Raw genomic sequence first — 12245 nt, 5'->3', positions numbered from 1 at the left:
TGAAGAAATAAAAACCTCGTTTGTCATTACCAAAATGAAATTTTATAGGTAAAAATAATAAAAACCCCATGCGGTAGTAGAGTAATAATGCAGATAGTTCTAGTTGTCTGGTTAACAGGCAAAAAGCAAGCACTGAAGGCAGAGGTGGAGAACATCCAGCCCGTGTAAGGTCTGCAAAGTCATTTGGTCTGGCCCTGCCGAGGCATTTGGTGTGAGCTAATTAAATGTTTGACCAAATATAGCAGGCGAATGTTTAAGTTGGTAATTTTGTATGGCCTGCAAATGATGTTATAAATATCCAAATGGCCCTTTGCAGAAAAAAAGGTTCCCCACCCCTAACTTAAGGTCTTCAGTTCTAATCTTTTATTCATTTCTTATTGCTGAATTTTATATTCATTTCTTGTTGGATGACTAAACTGGATGATGGTAGAGATGGTAAGCTATCTTTTATTCACCCCCACCCTGCTCAGCCTTGGGAGCAGATGAATTCTGGCCAGTGGATCAGCTGTTTTTGTGTCTTTGCCATCTTGTGGTTTAGCTTTTTCTAGGCATCTGCGATGGTGATTAAAGCTGTGGCAGTACCGATATTGAGATAGCTGCTGACCTTGGGTCTCATATTCTTGATTATCCTTATCTTCTTCATTGTTGTTTTCTCGAGGCTGTTTTGGTGAGGAGGGCCCTAGTTAGTCATGGTCTGTAGCTCAAATACATATTCCATCTCACTGGCCTACCTTGTTCTCCTGTACTCCGGTTGTCAGCACCCGCCATCATTTCTCCTTCCATCTGAGGGTTGGAATACTGTGGTCGACGCCCATAGGGTGTCTGCTCACAATAAGGTGGGAACTGTTGCCTGCAGTAGGGAGGTGCTGTTGGGCCTGGCCTAAGGGAGCAATCTTGGATCTCTCACTCTTTCCCCCACTCTCACTGCTCGGGTAGTTCTGGTGTTTGCACGGAGGACCTCTACAAGGCGGATAGTGTCTAGAATGGTTACCGTCTGCTGCATGTTTACTGGAACTCCACCAGGGCCTGTAACATTTGCTGCCTCCACACCCTGTTCTCCTTCAACAACATCAAACTCCACAATCTCTGCATCTCCTACACTGCAAAGGTACTTCCTGGGGTCATTCTTCTTTATGGCAGTCTGGTGTGCAAATACATCTTCCCTGGTGATGAAACCATATCTGTTTCTTACATTGAATTATTTTACTGTTCCAAAAATTTTTTATTATTATTGTTGAAAGTATTACATATGTCCCCCCTTTTCTCCCATTGACCTCCTCCAGACCACCCCCACCCCAGGCCTTCACCACCCCACTGTCTGTGTCCATGAGTTATGCATATATGGATTAACTCCACACACCCGCCCTCCCTCACCTTTCGTCTGAGATTTCATACTCTGTTTCACACTTCCATGTCTCTGGATCTACTCCATTCATCAGTTTATTTTGTTAATTAGATTTAACATATGAGTGCAATCATGTGATATTTGTCTTTCTCTGACTTACTTATTTCACTTAGAATACTCTCCAAGTCCCTCCATGCTGTCTCAGAGGGTAATAGAGTCTTCTTTTTTACTGCTGCATAGTACTCCACGGTGTAAATATACCACAGCATTTTTATTGACTCATCTGCTGATGGGAACTAGGGTATTTACAGAACTTAACTATTATAAATTGTGCTGCTATGAACATACAGATGCATACATTCTTTCTGATTGGTGTTTCAGGTTTCTTAGGATATATTTCTGGAAGTGGAATTACTGGGTCTAATGGCAGATCCATATTTAATTTTTTGAGGAAACTCCATACTGTTTTCCATAGAGGCTGCACCAGTCTGCATTCCCACCAGCAGTGTACTAGGCTTCCCTTTTCTCGACATCCTCGCCAGCACTTGTGATTTGTTGATGGTAGCCATTCTGACGTGTGAGGTGATACCTCATTGTCATTTTAATTTGCATCTCTCTGATTAGTGACTGAGCATTTTTTCATATGTCTCTTGGTCATCTCAATGTCCTCTTTGGAGAAATGTCTATTTAGGTCCTTTGTCCATTTTTAATTGGATTGTTTATCTGCCTTTTGTGAAGTTGTATGAGTTCCTTATACATTTTGGAGATTAACCCTTTATCAGATATATATCATTGCAAAATATGTTCTCCCATACAGTGGGCTCCCTTTTCGTTTTCCAAAACCTTCTTGTCCCTGCCAGCAGGCACCGCTGACGTGAGGCCGCCAGAACTGCCAGTCCCTGCCAAGCTTGGTGTGGGCAGCCCTGAGGTCGTGGCTGCAGGCTGCAGCAGCGGCAGCTCTTCCGGGTGTGATGGCAGCTAGGCCGGCAGCACTGGGGCTGCTCAAGGCTCTCTGGAGTCCACTCTCTGCTCCCAGTACCCATTGAACTGCTGGTTTCTTAAGTTGAAACTTTAAGTTGTTGATTGAGATCTTTTCTCCAATTTAATTATATCGATATAATTTTCCCTCTAAACACTGCTTTAGTTGTACTCCCCCTTTGTTGATGTGTTGTATTTTCATTCAGTTCAAAATGTTTTATGATTTTCCTTAAGACATCCCCCTTTGACTCATAGATTATTTATAAGTGTGATATTTATTTTCCAAGGGTTTAGAGATTTTTCTGTTATTAGATAGCTAGCTTTTGGTCAGAAAACATGCTTGATAAGATTTTAGGGTTTGTGTGTTTTTTTTTTAATTTGTTAAGGTATGTTTTATGGCCCAGAATATGTGTTCCTGCTTGTTGATGGTCTGCTTGTTTGGGCTGGAGTGTAAGTGTCAATTCGATGCAGATGGTTAAGTTCTTCCACAGCCTTACTGGTTTTCTGACTACTAGTTCTCGTACTAGGTGGGGAGTGTGAGTTCTCAAATAGGCCAGCGGTGGCTAACCAGAGGAATGGACCTGTGACCTCACAGGTGCCTCCTCTGCAGATGCTTTTCCTGGCACTATGCAAGCCCCTGCTCACTTCCTTATAAAACCCAATCTCCCTGCCACCCTTCACTGTGTCACACTAGAGAAACACTGAGCTTCCCTGCCTTCCATGAGCATGTGAATTCCAGTGCCAGTGTCTCCTGGCACCCAGGTCTTCCTCCTGGAGCCACCCCTCCGGTGACTGCTGTCAGCTGCCTTTCACCAAGCAAAGTAGCACCTCCAAAGGCTCTCCAGCAGGTGCTCCCACCTCGGGCTGCTCCAGTTGCCACAGGCAGGGTGCGGGCTGCTTGCTTCTCCTGGGTTCCGTGGTTTGTCTGAGAAATGCCCTGGACACAGGATTTCATGGGAAGCCAAGAACATGGCTTTTAGAAGCTGGCAGCTAATCCATCCAGGTCCAAGCTCTGAGACCTGGCCACTTACTCACATCTGCAATCTACAGGATGGAGCTGTTTGAGGATGAAGAGAATATCCACAGCCCCACCCAGGGCAGGGTGAGCTCAGGGAGCAGCTCTGATTGAGTTTCTATGTTGAAAGCTGTGTTTCTCAATCATACAACAAAATGTTTGAAAGCATGGTGGTCCCCAGGTCGGGTAGGGGCACAGTGAAGGCAGGTGGAGACGCATCCTGGGAGGTGTTGCTCTGACGTGCACATTTCTCTCCCACGCCACAGGTGACCCCAGGATTCAAGGAGAAGGAAGGGGAGCTCTTGGTCAGGGGACCCACGGTGTTCCGTGAATACTGGGGCAAACCAGAAGAAACGAAGAAAGCGTTCACCTCAGATGGCTGGTTTAAAACAGGTAGGGGCTGGGGCAGAGAGGGAGAGCCACCGGAGGAGGGGGTCCGAGGGGAGAGGAGGTGTTGTGGCCACCCCAGGTTGTCACCACCCCTGGACACTCCAGAATCTTCTGTCCGGGGCAGAGACGGGGCTGGGGGGTGCACTTTGTGTCTCACATCTTATGAGATGTATCCCTTTGTGGCTGTATCCCTTTCAGCCTCTGAAAGGAGGCTCCTGAGGCCACAGCCCTCAGCAGGACCAGCAGTCCCTCCTGGTGGTTCCATTGCCCATCTTGGGTCAGGACCTGTATACCCCTTCCCAGTCACCACTGCACTCTAAGTAAGAGATCCTCCTCACCCTCTCCCACCCACCCTCCCTCTTAGCCCATCATGCTTTAAACTTTTCCCATCCTCCACTCAGGATCAAGTTGTTTGATGAATGTGGTTTATTTGTGGTGTGGGTCATTCCTTTCCCCTTCCCTACTAAAGTCTGCACTCTGTGTCACCTGCCCAAGTGGGCAAGTAAAGACCTGGGGCCCCAGCACTGGGCAGAAAAAAGCAGCACTGCTGGAATGTTCTGGTGGGGATTTCCCCCCCCCCCTCCCCCCATGCTGGCATCCTGTCTCCTGGGACAGACACCCAGAGCCTGATCTGGGGCATTTTCCACCCTCTGCCCCTGCCCGTCCCACATCCCCCCACCCTCTGTCCCTCACCCTGTCTCCTGCTGTCCCTCCCTCTCCCCACCTCCTTGGGCCTGGCATACTCTGGGATGTTTAGGTTTGCTCTGCATGATTCACTAGTGTGTGTGCTCGTCTAAGCACACACCAGAGCATCGGTTCCCGACACCTAGATGGGGGGTTCTGAGGGTTTCTCCTTTTCTTTTTGCCTATTTGTATTTCTAAAACCTTTGTCTTGAACACACATCAGTTCATAACAATCTCAAGGAAGTATTTTCTAAAAGAAAGGCTTGTTTTCACATGTTATCAGATGTGGCCTATGATCAGAAACATGTCTTGATCCTTCTGAGAGCGGAGCTCAGAAGGAAGGAAGCCGCCGCAGGTGGTATGGGATGTCGCTGTGCAAATATGACGGGAGAGAGGTGTGTAAGAGATTATGGCCATGGCCCTTAGCCCGGTGACCCTTGTGCCATGTGCTGCCTGGGGCTGACACTTACATGCATGTCATCTCAACAGGCTCAGGTCAGCGTGGATCTGTAGGGGGTAGATTCCATATCCACTCTGCAGTCTGCCTCTGTCATGGGCCCAAGGTCACCAAGTGACAGAGCAGGGAGCTGCGTGGGCCCCTCGAGTGGGGCCTAGAGGGTGAAGGGGCAGATAGAAAGTCCTGCTAGGAGGTATCAATGGCCCCCTTTCTACCCCCGTGCAGGTGGCACTTAGGGCTGGACTTGCTGATCCCAGCCAGTTCTATGTCCACCCTGTGGTCCCACAGCCATCATGGTTTTCTCTCTCACATACCCTCAGAAGTGTATTTCCTTGGACACAAAACTCTAGGGAGGGAGGGTATGTATGGGAGCGGGGAGGAGGGGCGCAATGGTAAGATTTACACAGATAATAATTTAATTTAAAAATAATAAGGAGCCGGGACCGGTTTGGCTCAGTGGATAGAGCGTCGGCCTGCGGACTGAAAGGTCCCGGGTTCAATTCCAGTCAGGGGCATGTACCAGGAGGCGGCTGGTCGATGTTTCTCTCTCATCGACGTTTCTGACTCTCTGTCCCTCTCAATTCCTCTCTGTGTAAAATCAATAAAATATTATTTTTTTAAATAAAATAAAAAATAAATAAAAATAATAAGGAAAATAAATTAAAAATTTTAAAAATTAAATAAAAAAAAAAGAAGTGTATTTCCTAGTAGCTGTGGTTGGCATGCCCTGTCCCCCGGTCCCTCCACAGTGGGCAGAGAGCAGATTTGTGGAGGGTTCCGAAGGGTTTGCAGATCAAATGTGTGTTTGGCCCCCAGAACAGAGACCAGAGCCCAGGAGCCCTGGAGGAGAATCTGTGGTGCTGGTCAGTAAAGGGCCCCATTTTGGGGACTCAGGAGTCCAGGTGACCTGTTTGGGCCCTCCTGTCTCTGCCTGTGACAGGATGTAGTCAGTATATTAACACACGCCCATTTGGCTTACCTATAAACATCTGCTTTAATACCTGTCTCTCTCTCTATAATTGTCCTTCAAATGCAGATATTGCCAAGACTGGTTTGGCTCAATGGATAGAGCGTCGGCTTGGGGACTGAAGGGTCCCGGGTTCGATTCCGGTCAAAGGCATGTACGTTGGTTGCAGGCATATCCCCAGTAGGGGGTGTGCAGGAGGCAGCTGATCGATGACTCTCTCTCATCGATGTTTCTAACTCTCTAAATCTCTCCCTTCCTCTCTGTACAAAATCAATAAAATATATATTTTAAAAAAAATGCAGATATTGAGGAAATACTATTTTTGAACTAATTGTGCTTTTTATGCATCCCTTCTTTAGCCATCTAATGGTCCCAATTTGGAAACCAGACTTACTTTGTAGCCATCTTCTTTTATTTTAAAATTCAGATAAAAAGCTGCAGATATTTTTTTCTTTAAAAGCACAGGAGCCAAACCCTGTGGATTTTGCCGATAGCAGGGCTGACTGAGCATGGGGTGGCAGCCATGCAAAATGTGGGGCAGTCAGCGTTCAGACATTTTAGTCACTGCTCCTGATGAATATTTCAGTTGAAAAGGAATAGTATGCATTAATTATTGTAAAGAGATGTCTTTAGGAGAAAATGATTTTGAAATTCAGTTTAATTTCATTGTAATGCACTGCAAACAGGAAGGGAGTATGTGTGTTTAATTGGCTCTCGGGGGTGAGGCCTGGAAGCCGCATGCCTTTGTCACAGGCCATTAGCGATACAGACTGCATAATGAGAGCGCGCAATCAGCTCACAGCTGCCGGCTCCTACGGGGAGAGCATGATATTAAATAGAAATCAGGATAAATTAAACTTAACCCTTTCCCTGGCCAGCCCCTCCTGCCATTCAAATTTGAATTCTGGCAGGAGCTGGCAGGTCCTCCTCCGGCCAGTTCCTCTCAGTGGCCTCCTCCATGTCTAGATGACAGGAGACAAGCTGGCCACTTCCATTCCAGCCACTGTGGCCCTTCCTGCCCTGTGTGTGCCAGCCTCTCTCCCTGCAGCCCAGCTCTGCCAGGGAGAACACGTGGGGAGCTCCTTGTAAGCCCCCAAGGCTCCCAGCTGCCTCTCAGGGAAGAAATCAAAGCGCCCTCCGCCCGACCCCAACCCGACACTTCCCTGTCAGCCACAGTGCCTTCGGATTCTCTGAGTCCACCGAGCACTGCCATACCCTCAGAGGAGTTGGTCCACACACAGGCATCCTCGGGGCTTTCCATTGACCCTGCTGTCGGAGCTGAGGACCTGGGGATAAAGACCGATGTGAGACAGGGCTGGAGATGAGGACGGGGGATGAGAGCACAGGCTGCACCTGAGAATACAGAGATGAGGGCGCAGGGCCCAGGTGGGGACACGGAGGTGAGGATGTGGGGAAACGTGGGAAAACACGGACACGGGAGGGAGGTGAGGACAAAGGTGACAACACAGGGATACGGGACGGTGCTGGGACACGGGGGCAGAGCTGAGCAAACACATGGCTCTTACGCCTTCTCGGTGCTTTTTTCTGAGCAGTTTTGTCATTTTAAAGAGACTGATAACTGAACATGAGGAAACAAAAATGGCATCGCTGATTACTTCAAAGAATACCCATCATACACCGTTAATGTTGAAAAGTGACATAGTAAACAGTCAACTCCGTTTACCTAATTTTAGATAAATACATGTGTAGAAGGTACGTAGGTACCTGGGAGAAAGAACCATGGGAAAATCACCAGGGTGTCTGGGGGTGCCTCTTCCCTTTTTGTTCTGCAATGAGCACCTGATATTATTATCAGAGACAAACATTAAAAGCTATTGATTTAAGAAAACACGTCTCCAGGAGGAGAGAGCGCTGACGTGCATTGGCTGGGCTGCCCGAGGTTTGCAGCCTCAGTGGAGAGTGGAAATTCTCTGAGGTGTTGCTCATCGAGAATGCGGGCTGACCACGCAGCCCAGGGAGTCGATTGGTCACAGAGCCGGTGAGCTAAGATGATGGGCAGGTCACAGAAAAGAAACACAGCTAGCTAAAAAATACAGAAAATGTCTCATTTCCTAATGATTAAAGAGATAAATGTGGAAACAAAGATTGAATCCTTTTGACTAAACTGGCAGATTCTTAAAGAGCTGATGCTCAATGCAGTAAGGCCAGTGGGATTGTGTGGCCAGTATTTCTATGAATCTATTTAAAGAAAAAAAATTAGAGGTGGATGCCCAACGATATCTGTTGCAGAATTACTCACAGTGTGAAAAATTGGAACCACTTGCTCAGTGATGGGGAATGGTATATACATTGTGATCCATCCAAACAGCAGAATAATGTGAGGCCTTAGAAACCTTATTTTCCAGATCAATGGCATGAGGGAACTCTGTTGGTGTGTGTCATATATACATGTGTGCATGGGTGTCACATGTGGGCATGACTGGCACAGAATTCTGACTCTTGCTATCGCTGCATGATCTCATGTCCTCTTCTGTTTTCTTCTGGTACTTCCACAGTAAGCTCGTTACTCTTACAAGCACAGATAAATATAAGTGGCTTTTAAGGTTTACACTGAAGTTTAAGCCTTCTCGCGTTAAGAAGTCCCCAGGATAGCACTCAGGAGTGACATTTGCTGCACTCGCATCTTGCCAAGGCCACTCATTCATAGCTGCTCTGAGCTCTGATGAGTTTCTCCTCAAGGAGTCCTTGTATTTTGACCAGTGAACCAATGTTAGGAATTAGGCACAGGATGGATATCAGGGACCCGTGTCTCATGCTAGTGAGTGTGATAGCACATGTAGCTGCAGTCTCACCACCTTCATATGTGGCTGACCAAAAATGACCGTCTCGTACCCAAGACTCCTGGAAGACAGGTCCCTCCCTGTTCCAAAGACCAGGCTGTTCATCCTGCAGCTGTCCGGGGGTTTCCCTGCCTGTGCAATGCTGAGCCCGGCTGGGACACCCATGGTCCCTTTGTTGGTGGCACCTCCTGTGTGCGGACGCTTTTGCTGTGGTGTAGTCCTATCTGCCAGCCATATCCTGTGTGTGTGCTTTATTTTTTTATGTCGCTTAAAAATCCCTTGTTCCCATTGGTCATCAAGATGCTCTCCTTTATTTTCTTCTGAAACGTGTCAGACTGCTTTCACGAAGTTGAGTCTTCAATCCACCTGGAAGTGGCTTTCGAGTAAAGGGAGAAGAGCGCCCTGGCCTTGTTGTGTGTTGGGCTCCGCTGCCTGCGGCTGCTCCTGGGCCTCAGTCTGTCCCTTTGGCCTTTTTTGTCTGAGCTGGTCAGTCCCAGACCTCTGGGCAGAGGGTGAATGTTTTGAGTTTTTGTTTTTCTTCAAAGCTGTACATCAGAGCTCAAAGGTGCCATTGGTTTCACCAGTTTGGGAACAATAACCACTAGCCCCCAAGCTGTGTGAGCTGTTTCTTTGCTATTGATCTCCATGCCCTAACTGACTGCTGATACCGCCCACCCCATGGCCGCAGCACTCCCATCAGCGGTTGGTGTGCAGTGTCGGCCCATGAGGCCCTGCACATTCCGTTCAGGGTTGAGCAGTGTGGGAACTGTGGCTGCTCCCCAGCTCGGGAAGAGCTCATTTGTTCGTCTATGTCACATCCCCAGGCCTGGATGGCCACCCTCTCTCCTCGGGGGAAAAACCCTTCAGTGTCCTGCTGCCCCCACCTGGGCCTCCACTGTCTGTGGTCCCCTCCTCCCTCCTGTTCCCGCACCCATGGCTTCCTCCTTCCTCTCCCTCCTCAGGTTGCAGCCCACATCCCCCAGAGGCCTGAGAATGGACACGTGTCTGGCCGCGTCTTCATTCGGGTTGGACAGGGTGCGGAATAGTGGGTTAGAAGTCATCCCTTTATTGGTTTCTAGCTCCCGTGTTTGCTGCCAGCTGCAGCCATTGCTCTGGTACTTTGTGACCTTCCCCTGTGGAGTCCCAGAGGGTCTGTGTGTCCCCAGAGCGCACAGTCTGACTGGCCATGCGCTGTGGGTGCCCGCACTCCAAGCCCTGTAGTTCTGGGAACGGTTTGGCTGATCTTCTCCCCTCTGATGCCCAGCGACCTCTGGTGGCTGACAGTGAGAAGGGTGGTGGAGCGGCCAAGCCCTGGGCACTCACAGGCCCATTACCTCCTCATGCCGGCCAGATGCACCTTCTATCCCCCCAAGAACACCACGTGCTGCCAGGCGGGGGCTCCTCCACCTGCTTCTCACTGTCAGTCCTGCCCCCTCCTCCCCTCCTCCTCCCGCCAGGGGCCCTGCCCACGCCTGGGGTGACACTTGTTCTCAGTCATAAACTTCACTAATACCAAGTCTTCCTTTAAGGAATTACTGTTCATTATAATGTGCTGCAGATGCTGCATGTGACTTGCATAGGAGTGAGGCCGGGGGGGTGGGGGAGGGGGAAACCATGGTGGGGGCTCTCCCCTGGAGTTTGAGTAGGGGGATTTCTCCATAAGCCAAGCAGCAGTTTCTTTAAAAAGTCTAATTTTGAAATGCTTAAGGGCTCACAGGAGGTCACAGTAATGTGCAGAGAGGTCCTTGCTCTTCGCCCAGTTTCCCCAGGTGACGGTGTTTAGCGTTACTGGCGTATCACCAAAGCCAGCTCCGGACACTGTTACTGCTCATGTGCGTGTTCCAGCGTGAACACGGGGCACCGTCTGGCCTCGCGCCCTCTCACCCGGCGGGTCCGCCCTCTCTCAGTGTGGCTGCTGAGGCTCTGGGAGGACAGTCTGCTCCCAGCTGCAGGAATTCCCCGCCACACTTCCTTCGCTCCTTAAGTCTGTCTTCCCGGCTCTCTGGGGGTTTGGAGACTTGCTTTGTTCCTTAACTCTTTCCCTCCTGGACACCGCCCAGTGCAGGTGCTTCATGCCCAGAGTGGGGGCCAAGAGAGGCACAGCTTGTCCTGCTCCTCTGGGTGCCTGACGGGCTGGCACGGTGGTGCAGCGAGCGGGCACAGCACTCAGCAGTCTTACTGTGCAAATAACGGTGCTGTGGGCTGCCCAGTAAGCAGATGGCTCCCAGCCCCGCAGGCTTCTGTGCTGCATCATCTCCCCATTCCCTCAAAGGCCGCGGACCCCTTTTTCTGAAACCTCTTCCGTCAGCACCACTGAGCACACACGTCACCGGCCTGCAGGCAGGCCTCATGCTCAGGAAGAGTGCCCTGGGACAGGCTCTCTGGAGCCATTCAGAGGACATGTCCTTTGCCGGGATTTAGCACTGTCCCAGACCGTATCTGAGGCGATTGTTGAGGGATGTTCAGGGTCCCCATTTAGAGCCTCAAGGAGCCACATGGGCCTAGCCTCTCAATTCTGAGCATGTCTTTTGGGTGCATTGCTTGATCATTCTGCCCCCCCCCCCCAGTCCAGCCAGCACCTCGGGGTCTCTAGGCAGCACAGGGGTACCCTGCGAGCAGAGTGGTAGTGACATCCAGTGGACCTGCCCTCCGCACACCCTCCATGCTCACCCCTAGTCCCTCCTCTCTTTACAATTGCCCTCAACCCAGAGAAGGAGGGTGCCGCAACCCGGCCCCCTCCCACCTTCCCTGAGTCTGGCAACTCCTCTCCCTCTCTCCAGGGCCCCCTCAAAGATAGAATCCTTAAAAGTACTTTCCTCCACCGTCTCAGACCTTCATGCCACAATAGCACCTTCTCCTCTGCCGGTCCCATGCCCTCCGCTCTCTGAGGGCAGTTAGTCTCCGTGCTGTCTCCCAGGCAGCCCCCTCTGGGAGCCTGTGCCCACAGGCCTCTGGTTGGCTCCCTCGCTCTTGCTTCTGCTCCAGCACGGTGAGCTGAGCGTCAGAGCAGCCGGCTCTGAGGAAGCTCTGGGAGGGCTGGGCTTGGTGGGCCTCACTCGTTGGCCTTAGCCACTCCCACAGGCCAGAGGCTGTCTCTGCGGCTTTCCCAGCATTTAGAAGACCCCGCCCAAGTTCCAGAAGGGTCCTTAGGAGACAGGCTTTCTCAGAACTGTTTTCCTGGATAACCACCTTTGCCCCCTCAGGTTCCATGCCCATCCTCATAAAGCCCCCACTGGCCAAGCTTTCCCCAGGCCCCAGTGCCCCCCACCCAAGAGGAGGGCCAGAGAGCTTGGACTCTTTTTTCCTTCACCTGTTGGTCCTAATCCAGGCCTGCCCTCCCGTGCTCGGGTGCCCTTGCGCCACCTGCCGCCCCTCCCATCCTGTCTCCCTCCTGGGCGTGGCTGCAGCCACAGCAGGCCCAGCCAGCCCACTGCCCTCCGGTTCCACAGGGCAGCGGAGGTGGCTTCCACATGCAGACGTCCCTCCACCCCATGCCAGGCTTTCCCACAGCCTGCAGGGCGCTCGGTACAGTGTCCCTGCACACCCTGCCCTGTCCACCCCCGCCCCCTCCAGGCTCCTCACAGCCTGCCCTGTCCACCCCGCCCCCT

The 12245-nt window shown here is 50.7% G+C and overlaps 1 protein-coding gene and 1 pseudogene across 1 annotated transcript in view; one reads left to right on the top strand and one right to left on the bottom strand.

The window, feature by feature from the left end:
- The window catches only part of ACSF3 (acyl-CoA synthetase family member 3), a 64877-nt gene that overhangs the window by 44966 nt on the left and 7666 nt on the right, over positions 1 to 12245 (top strand). The window contains exon 7 of the mRNA XM_036440892.2: positions 3605 to 3731. Within this exon, the coding sequence (XP_036296785.1) occupies positions 3605 to 3731 (127 nt within the window). The remainder of the gene's footprint in view (positions 1 to 3604; positions 3732 to 12245) is intronic.
- LOC123652510 lies at positions 373 to 3278 on the bottom strand (annotated as a pseudogene).

This window comes from Pipistrellus kuhlii, unplaced genomic scaffold (assembly GCF_014108245.1).
Source record: "Pipistrellus kuhlii isolate mPipKuh1 unplaced genomic scaffold, mPipKuh1.p scaffold_m20_p_17, whole genome shotgun sequence".
Taxonomy (NCBI): Eukaryota; Metazoa; Chordata; class Mammalia; order Chiroptera; family Vespertilionidae; genus Pipistrellus; species Pipistrellus kuhlii.
The sequence above is the reverse complement of the archived record's forward strand: the minus strand, read 5'-3'. Positions and strand labels throughout refer to the sequence as shown.